Source organism: Equus caballus, chromosome 16 (genome assembly GCF_041296265.1).
Source record: "Equus caballus isolate H_3958 breed thoroughbred chromosome 16, TB-T2T, whole genome shotgun sequence".
Lineage (NCBI taxonomy): Eukaryota > Metazoa > Chordata > Mammalia > Perissodactyla > Equidae > Equus > Equus caballus.
Window position 1 is genome coordinate 70,704,200 of NC_091699.1, and position 22,172 is coordinate 70,726,371.

Consider the following 22,172-nt stretch of genomic DNA (forward strand, 5'->3'; position numbering starts at 1 on the left):
CCAATGTGTAAAATGATAGTAATCTGAAATAAGCATAAAATCATCAGGCTACTGACAGCTGCAGAAATTCCACATGCTAAGTTACTCAACAGAAAAGAAATATTAGAGGTTTGAGATGAAAAATACACTGGAATCTGTAATTGAATGAGACAAGCCTCGCCACATGCAGGGCTACTCCGGTCACCAGGATACAAAGCAAACGCCGGGTTACCAGAAGTGCATTTATCAGCCACAGTGATTTATTGAGTGCTTTAATAATACAAGTGTACATCAACTGATCCACAGTCAAAAGTGGCAGGTCCCTAAGAAATTTACAAGCACTTTAAGTAAATCAAAATACATATTATTTTGTTCAATCCAACAGTCTTCTGTGTGGGGGACAGAAGGCTAGTGATAAACAGAGTCTCAGTAATGCACAGTGATTCTGATTGAAGCTTTTGTACAAAAACTTGTTCCCAGTAGCATGCACCCACCAATAAAGACTTCAGTACAAAAAAATTAATCCTAAGCACTACATTTAAGTAGAAACAAGATATAATTCTGAATTCGTGTCTTCCCAAAGACCACATAAAAGGAAAAAAATCAAAATAAAACGAACAACAACAAAAAACAAAACCACACAGTAATACAAAGCTTTGTAAGAAAGCTCTTACTATTACAGATCCAACATTGTTTGCACTGAAAACAAAAGTTCCCATCCACATTGAGGTGGGAAAAAAACCCCCAAATCTTTCAAGTTAATAGAAATCAAAAAGGGAATAAAACAAGGGGTGGGAGGGAAAGCAAAGGAAGAGGAGGAGAGAGGGAGAAGGGAGTGGGGGATGGATGACATATCATCACAAAACAGTTCAAAATTTAATAAAAATAAGAAAATAAGAACCGAGGTCCAGAGGGGTGGGCAGGGCTACTGATGCACTTGGTGAATGTGCTTGCACAGGTCCGGCGGGGGCGGCAGGCAGCAGGCCCCTATGTGGCATACCGCTTGGTCCACTGTCTGGCCATCCGGTCGTGCTCTGCTCTGTTGGTCATGTACTGTGTGGCAATGCTGCCCACCAGAGGGTCAGCTGGAAAGGAAGCAGAGTCAGGAGTCAGTAAATACAGCACCTCTTCCTCTTTCCAGAGAAGGAGTGTCTGGAAAGCTGGCCCTTGTTCAAGGAGTGGGCCTGGAGGAGGTGAGAAGCTGCTGCTCCCACCTGAAACAGCATCACTTTGGCAATAACCTGCCACTGATAAGCCACATGTCACACCAGCTGCTCCAAGAGTCATCTACCTGTGCTTTTAGTGACACCTCTTCTCATATTTCTTGACAAGTCTTATTCTCTCTCCTTGTCCCCACCACACACTTCTCACCCTCCTCCCCTTGTTTCCAAACTGATACTTCACTGAGAAAATGCAGGTGGGCTGTGGAAGGGAGACTCCAGGGTCAACTCCTTTAGCCCAGGTTGTATCCGAGGCAGTGGTGGTCTATTAGCACTGAGGGCGCACTCACAGCCTCAGCTGAACACAGTCATGCAGCAGCTGGTAGTGAGACCCAATGACACAGGGGAACATGGTCTACTTCTCTCTCCAAATTTGCGAATATCAAAATCTACATGGCCCTTTATTAAAAAAATGCGAATAGATGCTAAGAATAGCTAACACTCACTGATTTACCATGTCCTAAACGTATTAACTACAGAACACCCGGAGAGAGCCGACACCTGAGGAAACTGAAGCACAAGGCGGGAAAGTCACTTGCCAAAGGCAGCGGCACAAGGGGCGGAGCAGGGCTCTGAAAGGAGTCCTCACTCCTAACTGCAGGTGGTGTGGGAGACTGTTCTTTACTCAGACAGGATCAATGTTTAATGAAAAAAATCAAAGCAATTAAAACAAAAGTAATTTAGGTTTCTGGAGATCCCAGAATCCACCCTTCTCCCCCTATTCTCTAATTTCACTCCTTCCCTGACTTTTATTTCCCATTATTTTTGGTGTTGAGAATTTGAATGTATTAGAGCAAGTGGATAAGAAGGAACCAAAAAGGAAAAGGAGAAAAGTTAACAAAGCTAATGTTAAATATGAAAAAGAAAAAAGGCAAAGAATGGAAATGTGCCTATGGTCTAATACCACCCATAACTTGGGAAGATTCTGAGACTCTAACCTAGTAAGTTATTCATGGTCGCATCTTCTCAATATTAAAGGCGCAGCAGAAACATCACCTTTTAATGATCTGTTGAGGCTGACGACAACAAAGCAACTGAGAGCCCTTCTAACCAGACCTTGCTTAAATTTTAACAAACCTTGATTAAGTTTTCTTGTTGTGCTAAGCTTGTTACTGTTTTTCTAGGGAGAGGCCAGTTTCTTACATTCACTTATATCACAAACAACTAACGGACTACTCAGTATATGGGTTTGGTCAGAACTTTTGCCTCTCTGCCTACTCTCATGATTCTTCTCCTTCACTTGCCCAAATGCTGAAACCAAAACTCTATCAGTTAAACCAGCCCAGCCAGGGCTCAAGAAGATTTAAACCAGCAATACTAAATGTAGACACAAAATACCTGGGAATTGACATGGCACTTTTTTGAAAATGTGGCCTTTCAGTTCAGACTAAGTAATGACCTTATTGTCTAAAAAAGGGCCAAAAAGAGGTCTGAGATGCATTTCTCTACCCTCAAAAAAAAAATCATCTTGTTCCAATTTCTGGCAGTGTAGAAGGCAAAGCCTTACGGTGAAACCTGGGCATCCTTAAAGGCTTAAGTCTACATCACTCAAGACAGGTTTTTAGTTAAACAGACTCTATGATAGTGAAACACACTAAAGACCCACCTCTACTTCCTAACTTACTGATGGAGGCAGAGAACAGGCTTAACGTCAGAAGAATGACCAGTGAGGTTAACGTTCTACCTCAAAAGGCAGGTGAAAGGAGGGAGAGGGAGACAGATGAAGGATAGGGAACAGGAAGCTGTGGGGTGGGGAAAAGTGTTACATCAAGTGTTAATACTATTTCAGTAGGGGGAGAGGGGGAAAAACATCTCAGAAACAAGTTAGAGTGCTGACAAAATTAACACGCATTGCGCAAAACTTTTTTTTGTATGCTTAAATAATTAACAGTAAATATCTTTCAGAGTTCCTTTTACCTTTTCAAGTTTGATTTTAAAAAATATTTTTCACCTGTAAAATTATACATTCTAATTTAAAAACAGTAATTAATAATAATTTTAAAAACCATCTCAGACAATACACAAGACAGAAAGTTGTAAGAGAAGACGATGTGTAAATTCACTCAGAGAGAAGTACTGTTAACATTTTGACATATCTTCCTAGACATCTTTTCTAAACATATAATTTAAAAAAGGATTAACTTATAGTCTGCTTTTATAATCTTTAAAAAATCACTATATGGTAAATAACTTATTATATCAGTAATTACAGACCTACTTTATCATTTTTAATATTCATCTGCATTGACAACCAATTTCCTGTTTAGAGACATTTGAGTTCTTTTCAATTTTTGTTTTATAAACAATGCTGTAAAGAACATTATTGTGCATGCATCTCTGCAAATTTATAAAAATCTTAAACTTGTTTAAAGTATAAAAGAAGGAATAAAAGTATAAAATGAAGGAATTTTAAAATTGTGTTATTAATCAAATAGTTTTTAATGCTAAAATATTTTGCTGAATAGAAGAAAGTTAAGACTGCAAGTAAATGAATCGAAACTATGCAGTATATATGTAGCCAATGACTATCACAGTGAACTTAATGGCATAAGACACTCTTTCTTAAAATTTATAATTATGACCCTAAGTAAGGTGGAATCTTGTTATAGGGTTTCATATTGCATGGATACTGATATGCCAGGCATGAAGGATAGTCTCCAAATTACTTGACCTTATTTCTCTAACAATTTCTTTCTAAAAAAGAAGGAAAAATTTCCCATCATTTTTGGTTCCAGATTATTACTACTTTTCCAAGTTTTTATCAATCTTTGAGATTATCATCTATCAGTCTTTCCACTCTTTACTAAAGAAAAAGCACAAGTTCATCACTGGATAAATAAATTGAAATTTAAGTCTCCCACATTTTCTGCCTTTCTTCAGCAATTATTTGAATTTTTGAAAAGAGGAGAGCACGTTCTCACATTGCTCCTCTTACAGCACAAGGTTAGATGATGATGACACTTAATCCTCCCAAATAATAGTGTGGCATGTATAGAGGTTCCCTGAAGCAAAGGTACAGGATTTACAGTGTGGTCAATGGAACAGCCTAGGGGTGGGAGTTGGGTATACAGCGCCCTCCACTAACCAGACCTCTAAACCACATCACCTCATCTGTTCAGTAAAAATCACGTGGTCATTTTTGTTGACACAAAGCTAGCTATGAAATACTAGTCTGAATGAAAGCCTAAGACAGAAAGATCACTGATGAGGGTGACATCTTCTTCCTCCCTCATCTCACCTCTGCCTCCCTACACAGTTCCAGGCACAAAGAGGTGCTATTCAGTAAATGCTCGTGGACTGAATAACAATCTTGATTATTCATAAGTGAGTAAAAGATGATCAGACTGAGTCCTCCGCCAACCTCTCCCATTTTTTTGAGATCTGTGGCATGTGCATTCTTTTCCTTTGGAAGCTTAGCCCTGAGCTAACATCTGTCACCAACCCTCTTTTTGTTGAGGAAGACTGGCTCTGAGCTAACATCCTTGCCCTTTACTTTATATGTGGGACGCCTGCCACGGCATGGCTTGATAAGCAGTGCGTAGGTCCACACCTGGGATCCAAACTGGTGAACTCTGGGCTGCCGAAGCAGAATGTGCAAACTTAACCGCTGTGCCACCGGGCCAGCCCCTGGTATATGTACTTTTGATTCTAGAAGAGAAAGGCTCAGACAGCTCCTGTAACCCCGTCTCAAATCTCACGTCTCTCATGGCTGGGGCTACCCTGGAAGTACCCGGGGGTACCCTGAAAGCCAGAAAGGTTTATAGCCCATCCAGAAAGGGAGGAGGGAGACAGAGATCAAGACTAAAGGGGTTAAGAAGCACCTGAATGGTAAGAGGGCAGTGGGGAAAAGACAGGCAGACTGCTGAACTGCTGAGTGATTCTATTTGCAAGGCCAGAGAACATTCTGTCTTGAGTGGTGGGTGGTCAGGAGAAATTTTTTCCATTCTCTTTTTGGATTCCCTTTTCTGAAGCAAGCCTATATGTTTTTAAAGAAACACAAACAAAAATAGTGCAGTATAATGGAAAAGGGCCTGGGCTTTGGATCCAGACTGCCTGGGTTTGTATCTCAGTTCCACCAATAACTGAGTCAACTTGGGCAAATTACTTAGCTTCCCTGTACCTCTGTCTCCTCAGCTGCAAAATGGAGACAATAAGAGTACCTACTCCATAGATTGTTATAAGAATTAAATGAATTCTTGTAAAGCACATACAAAATTTCTTCTATTATTTTCAAAATTAAGACAAGCAAATTAAGTATTTGCGTACATCTTTTAAAAATATAAATTTGTGGGGCTGGCCCCGTGGCCGAGTGGTTAATTTGCACGCTCTGCTGCAGGCGGCCCAGTGTTTCGTTGGTTCGAGTCCTGGGCGCGGACACGGCACTGCTCGTTGGGCCTCGCTGGGGCGTCGTCCCACATGCTGCGGCTAGAAGGACCCACAGCGAAGAATGTACAGGTATGTACTGGGGGGCTTTGGGGAGAAAAAGGAAAAAAAATAAAATCTTAAAAAAAACATATATAAATTTGTTTGTCTTCTTGAAGACATTCTCTTCAGGTAAAATCCAACATCCTTAGCATGGCTGCCAAGATCTTCTGTGACCTGGACCTAATCTTTCCAGCCTTCTCTCCCCATGCTTTAAACCAGACTAAACGCCTTGCAGCGTCTTCAGTCAGCTCTGCTCTTTCCTGGCTCTGCACCTTTGCTTCTGTTGCTACCTTTGCCTGGCAGGCTTCTTCTCATCTCTCAATATTTAGCTCAGGCACAGCCTCCTTGGGGATGTCTTCCAGGGGCTTCCTAGCAGTCTATGTGCCCATTTCTGTTTTGTCTGTTCATACCTATATCACTGCACTAAGAATATGCCTTCCAGTTGTCTGTTTACTTATCCATATTTCCCACTGGACTGCAGCCCACACATTCGTTCATTCAGCAAATATTTACTGAGTCCCTGCTATGTACCAGGTACTAGAGAACTAGTGCTAAGCAAATTCCTGCCCTCATGGGACTCTGCCTGTTGACTCTGTATCCCTCTTGTTAACCCTATGTTTACTGTACGGAAAGCATGGATGGATAGAAGAAGATAAATAAATAAGAAACACACACAACATAGCCATAAATAGCAGTTACTCTACAAGGCAGGTGTCCCTCTGTAGCACTAGCATTATAAGTTGGTTCATCATAGAAATTTCTCCTCTATACATGGATTATTAGCAAATGAGAGAAGGGGACATGACGTTGATTCTGATAGTTTTCTTCCCTGTTTCTCCTTTTTTTAAACTTAATTATTTTATTATTGGAATTTGTGGTTTGTAACTTTGTCATTTCTTGAATTCTTCAAGGTTATAAACCGCTGCTTCTCCAGCTGTTCAATTATACCTGTGATTAACATTCTTTTGGCTACCCACCAAGTCACTGGAGGCTTTCTGTGGGTCTGCCTTGGAATGATGAGGAACAGCTCATTTTTCTGTCTTTAATGTAACATTTTCTTCCATGGTTTAGTCTATCCTACTTTTATTTAAATCTTTTATAAAATTAAAAAGTAATAGATGTTCATTATAATAAGTCAAATAATAAAGAAGTATGTATGATGTAAAAAATATTACCTTCTTCCCTATGATTTCCTCTATCCCAATACCTCTTCCATCCTGAGTTATCACCATTAATGGTTTGGTGCTTGTCCTTCCACACTTTTCTTTTTATTTATTTTTAAATCAAATAGGAATCACATGACATTCTGCAACTGGCGTTTTCCTCTCTAACAATATATGTGTGTTTCTAAGATAGTAAAAATAGATCCAGTTCATTATTTCTAGTGATTACAGGGCATTCCTTTGCATAGTTATCCAGCATTATTTTTTCCAGCCCCCTACTAATGCCTATTTAGATTTGATTTGAACTTTCACTATTAGAACTAGTATTACAGTCTTGTATAAGCCTTTGAGCACATGTTTGAGTACTCTGGAGGGTACATTCCTCTAAGTGACAGTGCTAGAACAGAGAGTACACATTTTAAACCTTTGGTAAATATTGCAAAACTGCCCTTCAATAAAAAGATGTACAATTTACCCTGTTTCTGGACATTCTCACCAATACTGCTTTACTGAGCTTTAAAATCTTTTTGTCAAGATAAAAAAAATTGTCATTGTTGTAACTGCATGTAACTTGATGCCTACTGAGGTTTAACATTTTCTCGTGTTCGTTCACTATTTGTATTTCTTCTCCTGTGATTTATTTGTTCATGTCTTTTGTCCATTTTTTTCTTACTAATCTAAAAGAGTACTCTGTATATTATAAATATTAAACATGATTGAAGTTCAGCTTTGGCCTCAGTACTCAGCCAAAATCAGCTTTAGTCTTTGGAAGACTGAATAGACAGATGCCTGCTTGGATGACATTTCCAGCTTTACTGAACTTGTGGAGATCAAAGATCACATAGGTTATCATCATATTTAATAAGCATAATACCATCATTTGGACTTATTGCTAATATCTGAATACTGGTTTAAAAAATATTGATAAGTATTAGGACTGTAACTTGGGACTGAAAATCTCTTTCAGCCAAAGACAAACAATATGATACACAAGGAAAGGTTTGTAACTGCCTTTATACGTATTCACACAAATGTTCAAACTGAGATGGAAGAGCAGCTATCGCATGTGAAAAAGCTGCTGGAACAAAACAAGTCTTAATATTGTTTGCTGTGCATACTAATGCTGACAGAAAAGGACTTGGTAACAACCAATGGCTGCCAGCAGAGAAAGCAGGACATCCAATAATTGTGGGAAGTAGCAAATGAACGTAAAAATATTAGAAATAAAAATGTGAGGGCAAAAATCCTACATCTTAAATATTCAGAAAGCGTTTTCTTTAAGCATTGCACGCATTAAGTTTTAGTTTGTGGGAGTGCTTCAATGACACTGCACCATTACAATCAGCCAAATCTTTAGGTCTAGAGTTGGGGAGGTTAGTCTTTACCTTTTTGTTATTATTAGAGAAAAAGGAAAGCTTATTGATCGGATAGCAAAATATCCGTTAATAGTAACCTACATTGGCATAGGTAGCCCCCCTCCAATTCATGATTTTTATCAGGTAAAAAGATCTATTTAAGTATTGCAAATGTGCAGAGGAACCATCTAGCAGCTGGCAGTGCTGAGAGATTATATTGCTACATCATGATGACAAACTTTAAAAACATACTGCATTTTTAATAATAAAATTATATCATTTAAATTCTTAAAATAAAACTTCATATGTATTCTTGTATCTCAGAAGATCGTTTAATGATGGGAACATTCAGCCTTGCCTTAGGCTGTTCTTTGATTTTAACACTAGCTGTTCAGTATTCAGCCAAAATAAATTCAGTGTACCTCTAAGGATAATACTATTTATCTATTATGTGTGGAAGAAATACTTTCTCCCAGTATATCATTTGCCCTTTAATCTAGTTTATGATGTCTCTTGCCATAAAGAAGTCTAAAATTTTTAAGTAGTTAAACATGTCAATCTTTCCTTATTATTTTCTGGTTTGATGTCATGCTTATTTACAAAGGGCCTCTCCATTCATTTCAGTATTTTAGAAATACTCTCCTATATTTACACATAGTAACTTTTATGTGCAATGCTAGCTTTAACAAACACAAGATTCCTATACATATCTGGACCTGATTCTGCACTTGACATTCTTTCAACAGATTAATTTGTCTTTGGCTTTATTTGTTTCTCCTGTTTTCTTAAATAGTTTTATAGTATGTTTTGATATCCGGTAGGGTAAGTTCTCATTCTTTCCCATTTCTTTCCTTCACTAAAATTTTATTTGGAGAATCCTAATCTTGATGAGGTTAAGACTTAGAGCAATTAAAGCTATTTCACCCCAGAGGTATAAAAATCTCATGTTTCTTTGAAGAATGTCAACAAGATTTAGGAGTATCTGAATTCCTCTGGGTCTACTAACTAAAAGTCAAGTGAGGAGGACAAAGTTAAGGTTTTTGTATTTTGGAGTGTGGGGAAACAGACTATTAATTATAGGCCTAACCCAAACCAGAAAGATTGTTAAGTATCTCGAAAAGACATACACACATACACACACACACACATAGAGTGTGTGTGTGGCACTCATAAAATGATTTAGGGAGAAAATTATCAAGTTCGTGATTTAAACCAAATGGTAGATATTATCAAGCTAGATTTAAATTTGAGAATACTAAGTAAAACTGCATATGAGTCTAACAAGATATGCTGTAACTCCAGAATTAATAACTAGCAATGCTAAAAGAGGTACTGAGTAAACGAATACCTCATTATTAAAAGTTAAATTACATAAAGTTACAATTAAATAATTTATAAACAAAGATAAATACTTAAAAATCATTTCTTAATTACTTTACTGCTGTTATTTATCCTCATAGTTTTTTTTTTTTATGTCCACTGTTTGTGTATGGTGGACAACACCAGTGTGCCACCATGCATCTTATCACAATTATGTATTCAGTAAGATCATCTATGTAGCCTGAAATTGGAAAATGCTACAAATTAGGACTCATTTATTGTTTTGTTGACTGTCTACAGTTAAAAGTGATGGAGAAAATGCTACTAATGCTGATTAAACTTAAAAGTGTATCATGTCTAGAGTCCCAACAATGTGAATAGCATTAAAAATTGGCGGAAATATTCTTCCAGTATTTGAAACTATTATCTGATTCAGCAAAAAAGCTGCTCCTGACACTGACTAAAAAGTGAAATTCCAACATCTTTCTTGTTTCACTTTTGTCTTAGTTCTTAACTTAAATGAAAGTATCACCCAACATTCATGTTAGAACTACACTTCTTTGTCGGTTGCAACCATAAGATGGCTACAGACAATAGCTTTTGACAAAAATCACTGAAAGTCGCCCTTCTGCCTCATTGCCTCCAAGAAAGCAAGATGGGTCACCAGTACTTCTACTAGAGCCATCCAAGAAAACTTGGCCAGGGTTCTTGTTCTTGTTCTTGCTCAAACTGGCAGGGTCTTGTTCAGAAATACGGCCTCAGTATGTGCCGACAGTGTTTCCATCAGTATGTGAAGGATATAGGCTTTAAGTTGGACGAAGTGAATGTCCCTGAATGGGTCCAGGACATCTACCTTACTGCAGAAACAATGCTAGCTCTTTGTACAGAAAAAAACCTTAAAAAAAACCCACAACCCACTCAAAGTCTTTTGGAAGAATCAATTGGCTATATGGAATTTGCATTAGAGTATTGCATATTATCTATAAATTGTGTACCACACATTCTTTATACATCAGTAAAATGTATACTAAACTTAACATTACGTACATTTGCACATACTACCATCCTACTCTCGCACCCAGCCAGTTGTTAAACATTTACCACTACACCACTGGGGAAGGGGTTAGTTAACCAAGGAGGCTGAGTTAGGGCTGGATCTTCCACACCAGGGAACTGGGAAGTGAGGTCTCCAAATTACGCAACGTGAAGCAGTACTTTGTCACCCAGAAGGCATGGATGGCAAGACGGTGCTTGCTAAAGAAGCAGGGAGGATGGTAAACCATGGAAAATTAGGCAAAGAACACTAGGTAATCAATCATTACCTGGCCCCCATGCCTAGGAGTTAGGCCTTGAAAAGGAAAAGAAAGGAGGGATCTGAGAATCAGAACATGTTCCATCCACCCTAATGGAATATAAGGAGGAAATCAGATTTAAACCAGGTATGAGATGGGAGTTTAAAAATGAACCAGATTGACCTCCTAATAACTGAAAGTAACCTGAATAGTATCAGATCTGCTAAATATTGTTAAGGGCTAGAAAAGCAAGGTTCAATAAAACATGGCCTAGGGCAGTGATTTGGAGAAAATTAAAACCATTCCATACTAATGCCTCCTGAGTTGAGACTGCTCAATAAACAATAAAAATACATTGGCTATAACCTAAAGTATACTGTTGATAAAATACTTTTAAAAACTTCAAAACTCATTCTATAAGCCTACATAGCTGCGCTATGTACATTAAATCGATGAGTGTTTTGAAATATAAAGCTGTTAGATAGACTCATCTAAAGAATAGCACAGATGGTGCATTCTTACTGAGAAGCTATTGGATTGCAATTCCAGTTAAGCGATCATTCCTAATGAACTCTCCAAAAATACCCTTACAGCAGAGGACTTGTTTATGACACCAGAGATTCACATGTTACTTTCCCTGAAATCCACTGCAAAAAGCTGTGGCTGCAGCAAGAAGGAAAGAGTCAAAGATGCCAAGATACTGAAGCTAGATTTTTTTAAAAAGTAGCTTTATTGAGATATAATTCACATGCCATAGGATTTACCCCTTTAAAGTGTACACTTCAATGGTTTTTAGGACATTCATAGAGTTATGCCACCATTACCACAATCCATTTTAGAATACTTTCATCACCCCAAAAAGAAATCTTGTGCCTATTAGCAAGTCCTCTAGCCCTAAGTATCCAGTAATCTACTTTCTGTCTCTATATATTTGACTATTCTGAACATTTTATATAAATGGAATCATACAACATGTGGTCTTTTGTGACTGGCTACTTTCACAAAGTGTAATGTTTTCAAGGCTCATCCATGTTGTAGCATGTATGCAACAGTACTTCACTCCTTTTCACTGCCAAAAAGTATTCTACCGTATGAAAATACCACATTATATATATCCATTCATTAGTTGATGGACATGTAGGTAGTTTTTACTTTTTGACTATTATAAACAACGCTGCTATTAATATTTTTGTTCAACTTTTACATGGACATGTTTTTATTTCCCTTGGGTTGATATCTAGAAGTGGAATGGCTTGCTCATTAGTAACTATGCTTAACCATTAGAGGAAGTGCCAAAGTGCTGTCCAAGAGGATGCACCATTTTACATCCCCATTAGCAACGTGTGAGGATTCCAATTCTCCATATCCTCACCAACACTTGTGATTAGTGAGGATGCTAGATTTTAAAGAGAAAATAGCTTATGCCTCATTGGCCTATACCCACCAGGTATCCATTTTTAAAAAAAAATATATTCTTTACAAACATTTGTTCCTGCCAACTATGGAAAATAAATTCTCTTAAATTGGAGTATTTTTCTTATGATCTCTAGCTATGAGAGACTGAAGATTATCTTGATCCCCTCTTCCCTCTATTTCCAACCCTGATGGAAGTAAAAATGACAACAATAATCTAAGGAGAGGGTTTGTAATGTATACCTTTTCTTCAAAATAAAAATTTATTCCACAGTCCTCAAATGTAGTCCACCCACTAAAACTAGTATTCTAATACATCAATTTTTCCCTCATACAGCCTTTTCTGTTCACGCTCGTAATTAGCGGCTAAGTGTGGGACAGAGAGAGCTTCAAGAGTGGGTGTGAATATAGCAGTCATGCTCTAGATCCTATCACACATGACCATAGTCTCCATCACATCCAGGAATCTGGACTTGAGTCCAGAGATATAAATAACCCAAATCAGAGCCAGAGCTGGACAAGAATCTCAGTGGTTTCAGTTTACTAGATCATTCTGACTGTCTTTGAGTGCTGGAAATCTGTAGTTGAGGCAGCCTGGTGAGTTACATGGATGCTGTCTATGCTGAGGGGTGACTTTCCACTGATGGTATGGGCTTTGATTTGGGCTGAGGCCTTGCTCTTATCCTCTCCTCCAAAAGGCATGTTGTTGAATCCTCTGCTAAAGCTGGAACCCAACCATTACCTCTTATCAAGGAGGGCACTTATCACTCTGTGCTTGCCAACTCCCTCCCCTCCTTGAGAGTAGGCAGTGGCTGTTTTTCAGTCTTGTATCACAAAACCAGCAGAGTATCTGGGGCACTGTAGATGACCATTCAATAAATATTTGTGTAATAAATGAATTAATTGGTAATCAGACCCAAGACTGGTCAGGATGGAATTTAGTTTGTAGGTGGTATCAGGTTCCTGGCTAGACATCCTTCCTCCTTCCCATGCTTGAGGCTAAATGATATTTATACCTATAGGATTAGTGGCTCTTCAAGTCACTGACTTAATAGTAAGCATTTGGGCAGCCCCGTTGTAATTTTTTTGTGGTTCAATACTTGGCTATCTCTGCTTCGAGTCTAAAGCAGACAATATGATGTATTTCCTATAATCAACTTCTTGCTTTGTCTTCAAGCTTCTCTGCTATTTCCTTATTTTAGTGCCTGAAGGTTTCAGTTCTCATAATTTATAAAGATTCTTATATTTAGTAGTTTTCTGTTTTATTGACATCTTTCCTGAACTTGAACCTACTGTTGTTTTAACCCCTTGGACAACATGTTGTACCACTAGACCAAACTTTGCCTATATTTACTGCTTTTTCCCCTACTTCTGCTTTAGCCAAGTGGGCAAGTGTATTTCCAGGATTCAAACTCTTACTGTATCATTCTGATATAGGCAGAGAATCACATCCAAACAAATTCTAATTTCTAATATATCATATTCTAATATATCATAGGCGGTAAATTGTGAACCTTGTTTTCCATTTTTCTGCTAGCAGAAAATGGGGATGGCTTAGTGAGGTGACAGGAGGGTTAACCCACTGGGTACCATGAACTGATTAAGTAATATTCACTGGTCTTAGAATGCATCCTTGTTGCTCACCAAGATTGGCCTGGAAATTTGTGGGAGACCAGGCACAAGCAAGTTCACACAGTCACCAGTGATGCTGTCAGAGTGGTTAGGAAACCAAGTCCTGGGGATTCTGATTCCCAAATACCTCTTGGCTCCTCCCCTCTTCTTCTTCTTCATGGCCTCTGTCACCTCTTACATGGACCATCAAAATACCTTCTTGAACATCTCCCTATCTTCAGTCGCTCCACTCCTAGATGAACTAAGCTTTAGTCTCTAAAGGCACAAACCTAGTCATGCAAACCTAGTCATCCCTGTTTCAAAACCTTCTATTTCCTGTCTCCCTCCTCCCCCACCACGATACCCCCAGTGGCAAGGCCAAGTATGCATAAAGATGTATCTTTGTCAATAACCTTTCTGATGTCCCAGAGGCTTTTTACCCATTAAATTATTTTTTCAATATCCTAATCATACTTTTATCTTCAGTGAGGGCTCTTCTAAAGTTTTGCATTCCTCTTTAGTTCTTAGTGTTTCTGGAGGAAACACAAGTTTTCAAAAGAGGCAAACACGTTAAAGTGAGAGAATACTATAACACAGAATAGTGTGGAATCATTGTTCAAAAAGGAAAATTCCTGATAAAAAACTTTATGCTCACTAAGTGCAAAGTGCTGGTCTCTACATAAAAACAGCACATCAGTACGAAGTGGCTTCATGAGCAACCACTCCTGACAACAATTTGGTCAGTCTACATTGTCATTCTAGTCTTCCCCAGGGAGCCAATATCTGAGGAAGAAGAAAACAGAAACCATTGATCTCATGAGGTTGGGGGGAGGGAGGCTCTTAAAACACAGAGAGGAGGAAAGAAAACAGGTGGCAGAAGCACTTACCAGAGTCACCTGTGTACACATTAGCTCCTGTAAAATAGTGCCAAGCTATTGGGCAGCATCATCGTGTCTCATATATGAGGGTGGGGAAAGATCAAACTGCTCATTGTGGGATTTTTCTAATCAGCATTTTAAACTAGATTTTAAACCTTTTCAGAGTTAAGCCAACTTCTCTCTGGCCAGCTGGCCCCTATAACTTCCCTAGGGTGGAAATCCCAAACCTCCACTTCCTGCTGCTTCCCTAAGTAGGTCTTTGATTACACCTAACAAGCCTGTTGCATTGGCCTCTGTAACCTGCTGACCTTTCTTACCTTAACACTTCTCAGCCCAGATGCAAGCCTCTCTCAGTTAAAAAAAATGCCAGGCCTACTTTGGGACAAGGACATACATCAAAACTCTCCAACTTTTCTCACGCTTTTCTCACATGTAGTAATTCAAAGCTGGGCCCCTCTCTGACTGACTGCAGAGCAACTTTGTAAAGGAGGGAAATCCAGCTTCTATCTCGTTGTCTCCCTCCTTGTTTGGCTAATTCACTGGCATACTTCCCCCTCCTGCTCCTCATAGATCTTTCTCTCCCAAGGAAATGTTCACAGACCTGATCATAATGTGACTGTCATCTGCTCTGCCATCTTTCCAGAAGTACGTACATCAAAGAGAGCTGCAGAGACTACATTTAGCACAAAGAAATGAAACTAATACAAAATAATTGTAACAAAAGTGTATGTGTATAATTTAGCACTGTTTTTTAACTAGGAGGAATTTTGGATTCTTCAAATCACATAGCTGAAAGCTACCATCCACCCTGCTACTCTAAGGTACTCAGCACCGTGTCTGACATACAACTGTATCTTTTCCATCCCCTTCTCCTAAGCCTGTTTAGATGATTACTTCTCATGTAGCTAGCTGTGCTAGTCATTCTTCACAGAAATTTGACCCTCACTGATGCTTTAGCTTTTCAAATGACAATTTAACATTCATATTATACCACTTTAATTCTTTCTGCAAGATTCATCATTAAAAGTGAGAAAATAGGGCTGGCCTGGTAGTGTAGTGGTTAAGTTTGCGTGCTCTGCTTCGGTGGCCCAGGGTTCATGGGTTTGGATCCTGGGCATGGACCTACACACTGCTCATCAAGCCATGCTGTGGCAGCATCCCACATACAAAATAGAGGAGGATGGGCACAGATGTTAGCTCAGGAACAATCTTCCTCAAGCAAAAAGAGGGAGACTGGCAACAGATGTTAGCTCAGGGCCAATCTTTCTCACCAAAAAGAAAAAAGAAAGAAAAAAAAGTGAGAAAATAGGTTGTAGAAAGCTGGCTTCTTGGCAGTGATCATGCAGACCATTAAGATGGGGGGGGGGGCGGCGGACAATGCTTTCTACCCTGTTGACGAAGCTGGCAGAAGCTAACCTACAGGGGTTTTAACCCTCTACTTTATTGATTCAAGAGTGGTCAAACCAGGGGATTCTTTTTGGAAACTGAAAGGCCACTCTTGATTCAGCATGAAATGGCACATGCTGAGGCTCTAATTTTTAAATGCTTGTGTGGTGGGCACAGTCACAGGTTCCCAGATGCAATACCTCATTTGGAGTACTTTTTGAAAGCTAAATTTTGGTGTTAAAATTGAATCTGGCAACAAGCACTAAATTACAGAACCATATTTAAATTCTAAAATAGTTATTTTTATAACAGCCTTAATAAAGTTTAATTTACCCCCTTGCCTTGAGAGATTTAATGAATGCTTAAAACAGCTCCACCTATTTTTCTATAATTGGCTACATTTGTTTCCAGTGTAAATATGCCCAACTAAATTTACATAGTGATTATACGTCTAGAGCTGTTTTTTGAGGGGGGGGGAAGAGGCAATGAATAGACCCACTGCCCTTAAAAGAGAATGTACTCACATCTGCATGAACAATGATATTTTCACTTGCAAATTAGGTACCGTTTGTACCTATGATGTTTTCCTTGTTTAAATAACCATTCTTCGTAAACACACACCGTGACTGTTCTTAGGAATGATGATAAAAAACAACAGACTTTTTTTTGTAAGGTTAAACCAATCTGCCAGACCTGTAGGTTTTGATCCATTTTGTCAGAGGTCATAACAGCAAATTTTTGGCACTGACACATGCTATATTATGTTATTTGGGTCTAGGAAAAAAAACAAACAAAAAATGCAGCTCTATGGAAAATCTACATCTCAATGACTATTTGTAGCAAATAAATTTAATAGAATGGAATTCCTTTTTAATTTTATCTATTTGCCAACATGTCACTTATAGAATACTGTTAATGAGGATTCTTGCTTACATCCCTAAATTATCAATTTGAAATTTGTTGAATTCTTCAAAATTTTTTTTATTTCTGATAAAACACAAAGTTAAAAGCTTCAAAGAGAAAATCATTAGAGAAAATAATATGACCTGCTCAGCACACCAGGAGAGACTTCCAGCTCCGTTATTAATAAATATATACAGAGGGGGAGCTGCATCTTGAGACTGATACTCAATAGCCTTTTGGCCTCTAAATGAGAACACACCCACTATCTGCATCAACGATGCCTACAATGATTATATTTTCCCTTGCAAATTAGGCCCAGCAGGTACCTATAGGGCTTTACATATTTAAATTACTCAGTCTAGGATAATCATAAAAGTCAGTAATAAATCAAAGTAATATTGGAGAACTATTCCTATAAAGATAAAAGAATTAAGCATCAGCTTTTAACTCAATTAGAGGTTATTTCTAATGTACCTGTTGCCAAACCACTGCGGTGTCAACTCATGTTAAATATTTTAACTAGACATTAAAATTCTCATTGGAGTGGCAAGTAGATGTCTGTGTCCTAATTCAACATTGTACTTAAAAAAAAAAAGGAAGGATGCATAAACTGCTCATAGCAAGAAGACAGGGCTGCTGGTATTGGTTAAACACGACTCTTATTTCTGGAGGCAAGTATTTAAGTTTTGTTTAAAATCGGAAATGAAAATTAGCTTAGTAATTTAAATCTAATTCTCATTTGTACTAAATTCAGGTCTCTAGCACATGATATCTGACACAGAAAGGCCCCAGGTAATCTAGTGTGGGGGTGACAGGTCATGGTTAAGGCTGATTACAGGCAGAAAAATGAATGGTTAATGCCTTCCATGCCCAGTGGCTCTTTGGGATTGCCTGCCCTTGGGAGTGATGTTAAATGCTTAATCAAATGCACCTGGATTCCTTAAAAGGTGCATGGTTGTACTAACAAGCCAACTCGATTTATAATCAAGTTAGAAACCAAAATAAAAATGACTTTATCTAGGGACAACATAAGAATAAAACTTTAGTGCTTAATTTCATTAGCTGGTTATTTTTAATCTGTCAAAACTAAAGTCCATAGAGTTGCAATATCTTCAGCCCATACCTACAGCAAATCATTACATCATGCTCGTGCTGAGACTTCAGTTTTCTAATGATATATTTGACTGATCTCACTAGAGTTTCTTAGGGAAATGGTACTTCACTTATTGTGGGAACGAAGGCGCCTATAAAAATTCGGCTTCAGCATTTGGACTGGTCAATAAATAACATTTAGATGAGCAGATTTTAGTGAACAGAAGTGTTGAAACAGGCAAACCAATAAACTCATCTTGGACAGGCAATATCCAGCTGATGGATGCTAGGAAACTATGTCATATTAAAAAAGTTGGTACATGTCCTCCCTCCCATCCACCTACAACATACTACAAGTTAGACTAAGGATGAACTTCTATAGATTAACCACAAGGTGTATCTACTTTAGGGAAAATTTGCTGATGAGCTGGTCCCTTGAACCTGCTTTTCTTGGAGACTGATTCAGGATGGTCCAAACATCATGGCCTGGACTCATTTACCAGACCTCCTTCTAAATAAGTCTGAGACTCAGGCATCAAACTGAAAACATGTGTACATACTTATACATATGTCTGTGTGTATGTGTCTGCTTAGGTGTATAAAAGTGTGGGGCAGAGAAGGAACAATAATAAAGTGAAACACTGTTTGCATACTTGCATTTATCTGGAATACTTATGGAATAAAAGATATTAAACAATGTACTTTTGAAGTCTGAGAATGAATGTGCAGATCAGACATGGAAAGTCTGAGACTAGCCCAAAGTCATGGTGAAGTATTTAGACAACAGGTTTTGTTAGGGCATCAAGCTGTTAGTGGCTTTGGAGGACAGAGCTCATTAGGCGGAACCAACCCTTGCCCAGCTACTATTGTTGACATGCCTTTGATAAAACGATCTATATTATGACCTTCAAGGGATATTACCCCAGAGAGCAACAATGAGAAATGCAGTAAGACAGCCATTGTGACATGTTCCTCTCAGACACAGGCTGACCTAGTGTGTTGATGTCAAGAGAAACAAAAAGCTAGATTGACTTTCTAATGGAATTTGTCAGATCTTTACAAACTCCAAGGAAAGCTACTTAAGCCTCGTTTGTGGACAAGAGGGTAGAAAAATACAGTGACAGACAAACTTGCTAATAAAAAACTGAGAACTTATCTTTGAAATAAGTTATGGATGAGGTCTCCTATGCTCCTTATTTTTGAAAAATTGAATTATTAGGAAGTTGAATCTCATCAATTGTATGAACTACATTACTGATAGGTAAAGAAAGAAATAATTTTACAGAACATACCAATTCTGTGTTTGCTACTTAAGAATCACAGAATGTTAGCATTTGTTTTAAACTTGTGTAGGATTTTTATGAATTAATTTAAAATATAAGTTTTGATGGTACAGAGGAAGGAATGCTGGATTCCTGAGATCCACATGTTTAAGCCATTTGAGTGGTATAAAGGATAAAATTCTAAACTGTAAGTTTGCATTACATATTTTAAAGGTGAATCTTTAACTTCATATAAACTGAATGAATGTACGTAATACGGATTTCATCTTAAATCTAGGATCAGCTGTTTCTTAACAGTGATATAAAATCAACAATTCTAATCTGCTTTCTTCTCATGTTTATTTTTGAAGTATCCGTCTCTTGTTTGGCATACCTTTTGAGAAAGACTGAGTGTCTAAAAAAATCCAAAGAACTATTGTTAATGATTGGGAAAAAAAAAGAATGGAACAGAGGCATTTAGAAAGCCAAACCATTTCCTTCAGAAATAAATGTCCAATTTTGGATGGTTAATGTACAATTCACTTTAAGAGCTATGTCAGTGTACTCATGTAAATGAGAGGTTAAAAATCATTGACCTAAACAAAGGCCCTATGGTTACAGCTACCGGCATACTGAAGTACTTTTCAAGAAACTGAAAAAACTCAGACACTGATCTGTGATGGGAAACTGCTTCACTCCATGCTCACAAGTCACTCTTCTTTGCAGTTATCCTTTTTTTTCCCTAAAAAGGTTATAAAGTTTATATCATTGATTCTTTTTTTTTTTTTTAAATACCAGTCTCCTTACTGGTCTGATTTTTTTTTTTTTAAAGATTTTATTTTTTCCTTTTTCTCCCCAAAGCCCCCCAGTACATAGTTGTATATTCTTTGTTGTGGGTCCTTCTAGTTGTAGCATGTGGGACGGTGCCTCAGCATGGTTTGATGAGCAGTGCCATGTCCGTGCCCAGGATTCGAACCAACGAAACACTGGGCAGCCTGCAGCGGAGCGCACGGACTTAACCATTCGGCCATGGGGCCAGCCCCCATTGATTCTTGATTTAGCCTTTTGCTTTACTAAAGAGTGACCAAAGGTTTCTATCATTCCATAAAAAGGAAATGTAGAGCATTTTGGGCAATGTTAATAATGGAAATATGTCAAGTAATTTATTGATTTTGTTATCCTACTTATAGGCCAGAGGCTAACTTTATGATTGATATAAAAGAGAACATCTTTTCCCCCTGAAATCATCTTCAACTTTGATCAGTAAGACCCTAGGGTGGATATAATCAAGGTATATGTATCAACAAGAAAGTGTTTATTAAAATTCAGGAAATAAAGAACTTTTTAATTTGCATTTGAAAATTTTATATGGAAATCACTACCAATACATTTTGGAAAACTTATTTAGCTATACAACGACTGACTTATGGCACCATGTAACTATGTTGGTAGTTAAAAGACTGGCTGAAAATAGCAGGGAATGGAGGAAAACCAGCTTCCAGAAATCTAGTCAACCTAGAGGTCAATGTTTTTCTGGATGATTTATGGCTATAGCTGCATGTTTAAAGCCTTGAATGGTAGTTGAAGAGCACTGCAGACTGTGCTTGCATTCACGTGGTGAAAATTGACGGAGAGATGAGGTCACCAAATAGAGATGCTACAAAACCTGATAGTCTCAAAAGTTCAAAAGTACAATTTGTAAAAAAGTCATTGTAAAATAAGAAACAGTGATACAGACTCTATTCATAATGAAGAGAACCAGGATTCCTGATTGTGCGGATACTAGAGCTGCAGAGTGGGAATACACACAGAAATGTACATCTTCTTCGTGCCACCTCTTAACTACTTAGTTCTTGGAATTGAAGAAATGTTCAAACTCAACACTCTTTCCTTGTTTTGGCCCTCTTTATCTTGTGCTTTGATAATAGTGACATCTTTGTCAGTTAAACAGATATTTACTATGAGCCTTTTATACTGCTGGACATTTTGCTAGACGTAAGCAAGAGGAGGAGGAAGATCCATTCTTGCCCTTATGTCTAAAATTTGCGATAAAACAAACACCAGACCCTCCTTCGAGGCCAGTGGATAGTGCTGTGTCCTAAATATATAAACTGAGGAAATCCAGGTCTACTAGGAATTGATATACGATGCAGAATATTTTTACCAGCATTCTCACCGAAACTTATACGTACCCTGTATTAGTCTGCTCGAGCTGTGGCAACAAACTACCACAGACTGGGTAGCTTCAGTAACAGAAACTTATTTCTCACAGTTCGGGAGGCTGGGAAGTCCAAGATCTAAATGTGGGCCAATTAGTGAGGGTTCTCTTCCTGGCTTGCAGACAGCCACCTTCTCCCAGTGTCCTCACACCTCAGGGAGATGGAGAGACAGCTCTTTGGTGTCTCTTCTTATAAGGACACTAACCCTATTGGATCAGGGTTCTACCCTTATTGACCTCAATTAACCTCAATTACCTCCTTACAGGGGTCCTATCTCAAAATATAGTCGCATTGGAGGTTAGGGCTTCCACAAAGGAATTTTGGGGGACACAGTTCAGTCCATAGCACACCCTGAGAGGCTGCTTGGCCTGAGCTTGGGGGCCAGTTGTAGCAGTTTCACATCTCCACCATCCTTTCCCGATATGCAAGCCTTCCAGCTAGTCATCCTTCTCACTTTCTCATCCCCACATTTCTTTGTCCTATACTCCTTCAACCTTTCTAATCATACCCTCTCCAAGCTCCAATGAGACAACATACTATTCTTGTAGTCCCTTACTTCTGACCCACCCTCCATTTGATGTAAATGGCTAGAAGAATATGTCCTGTAGTAGCAGTACTGGTAGTGATCATAGCCCCTGTAGAACCCCTTGTAGT

General features: G+C 38.3%; 1 protein-coding gene across 4 annotated transcripts in view; it reads right to left on the reverse strand.

The window, feature by feature from the left end:
* Positions 1 to 217: 217 nt before the first annotated feature.
* Positions 218 to 22,172, reverse strand: part of LOC100061057 (ubiquitin-conjugating enzyme E2 E2) — a 343,291-nt gene continuing 321,336 nt past the window's right edge. For all 4 annotated transcript variants that reach the window (XM_023620859.2, XM_023620860.2, XM_023620861.2 and 1 more), the window contains exon 6: positions 218 to 1,064. In XM_023620859.2, the coding sequence (XP_023476627.2) occupies positions 967 to 1,064 (98 nt within the window). In that variant the 3' untranslated portion in view covers positions 218 to 966. The remainder of the gene's footprint in view (positions 1,065 to 22,172) is intronic.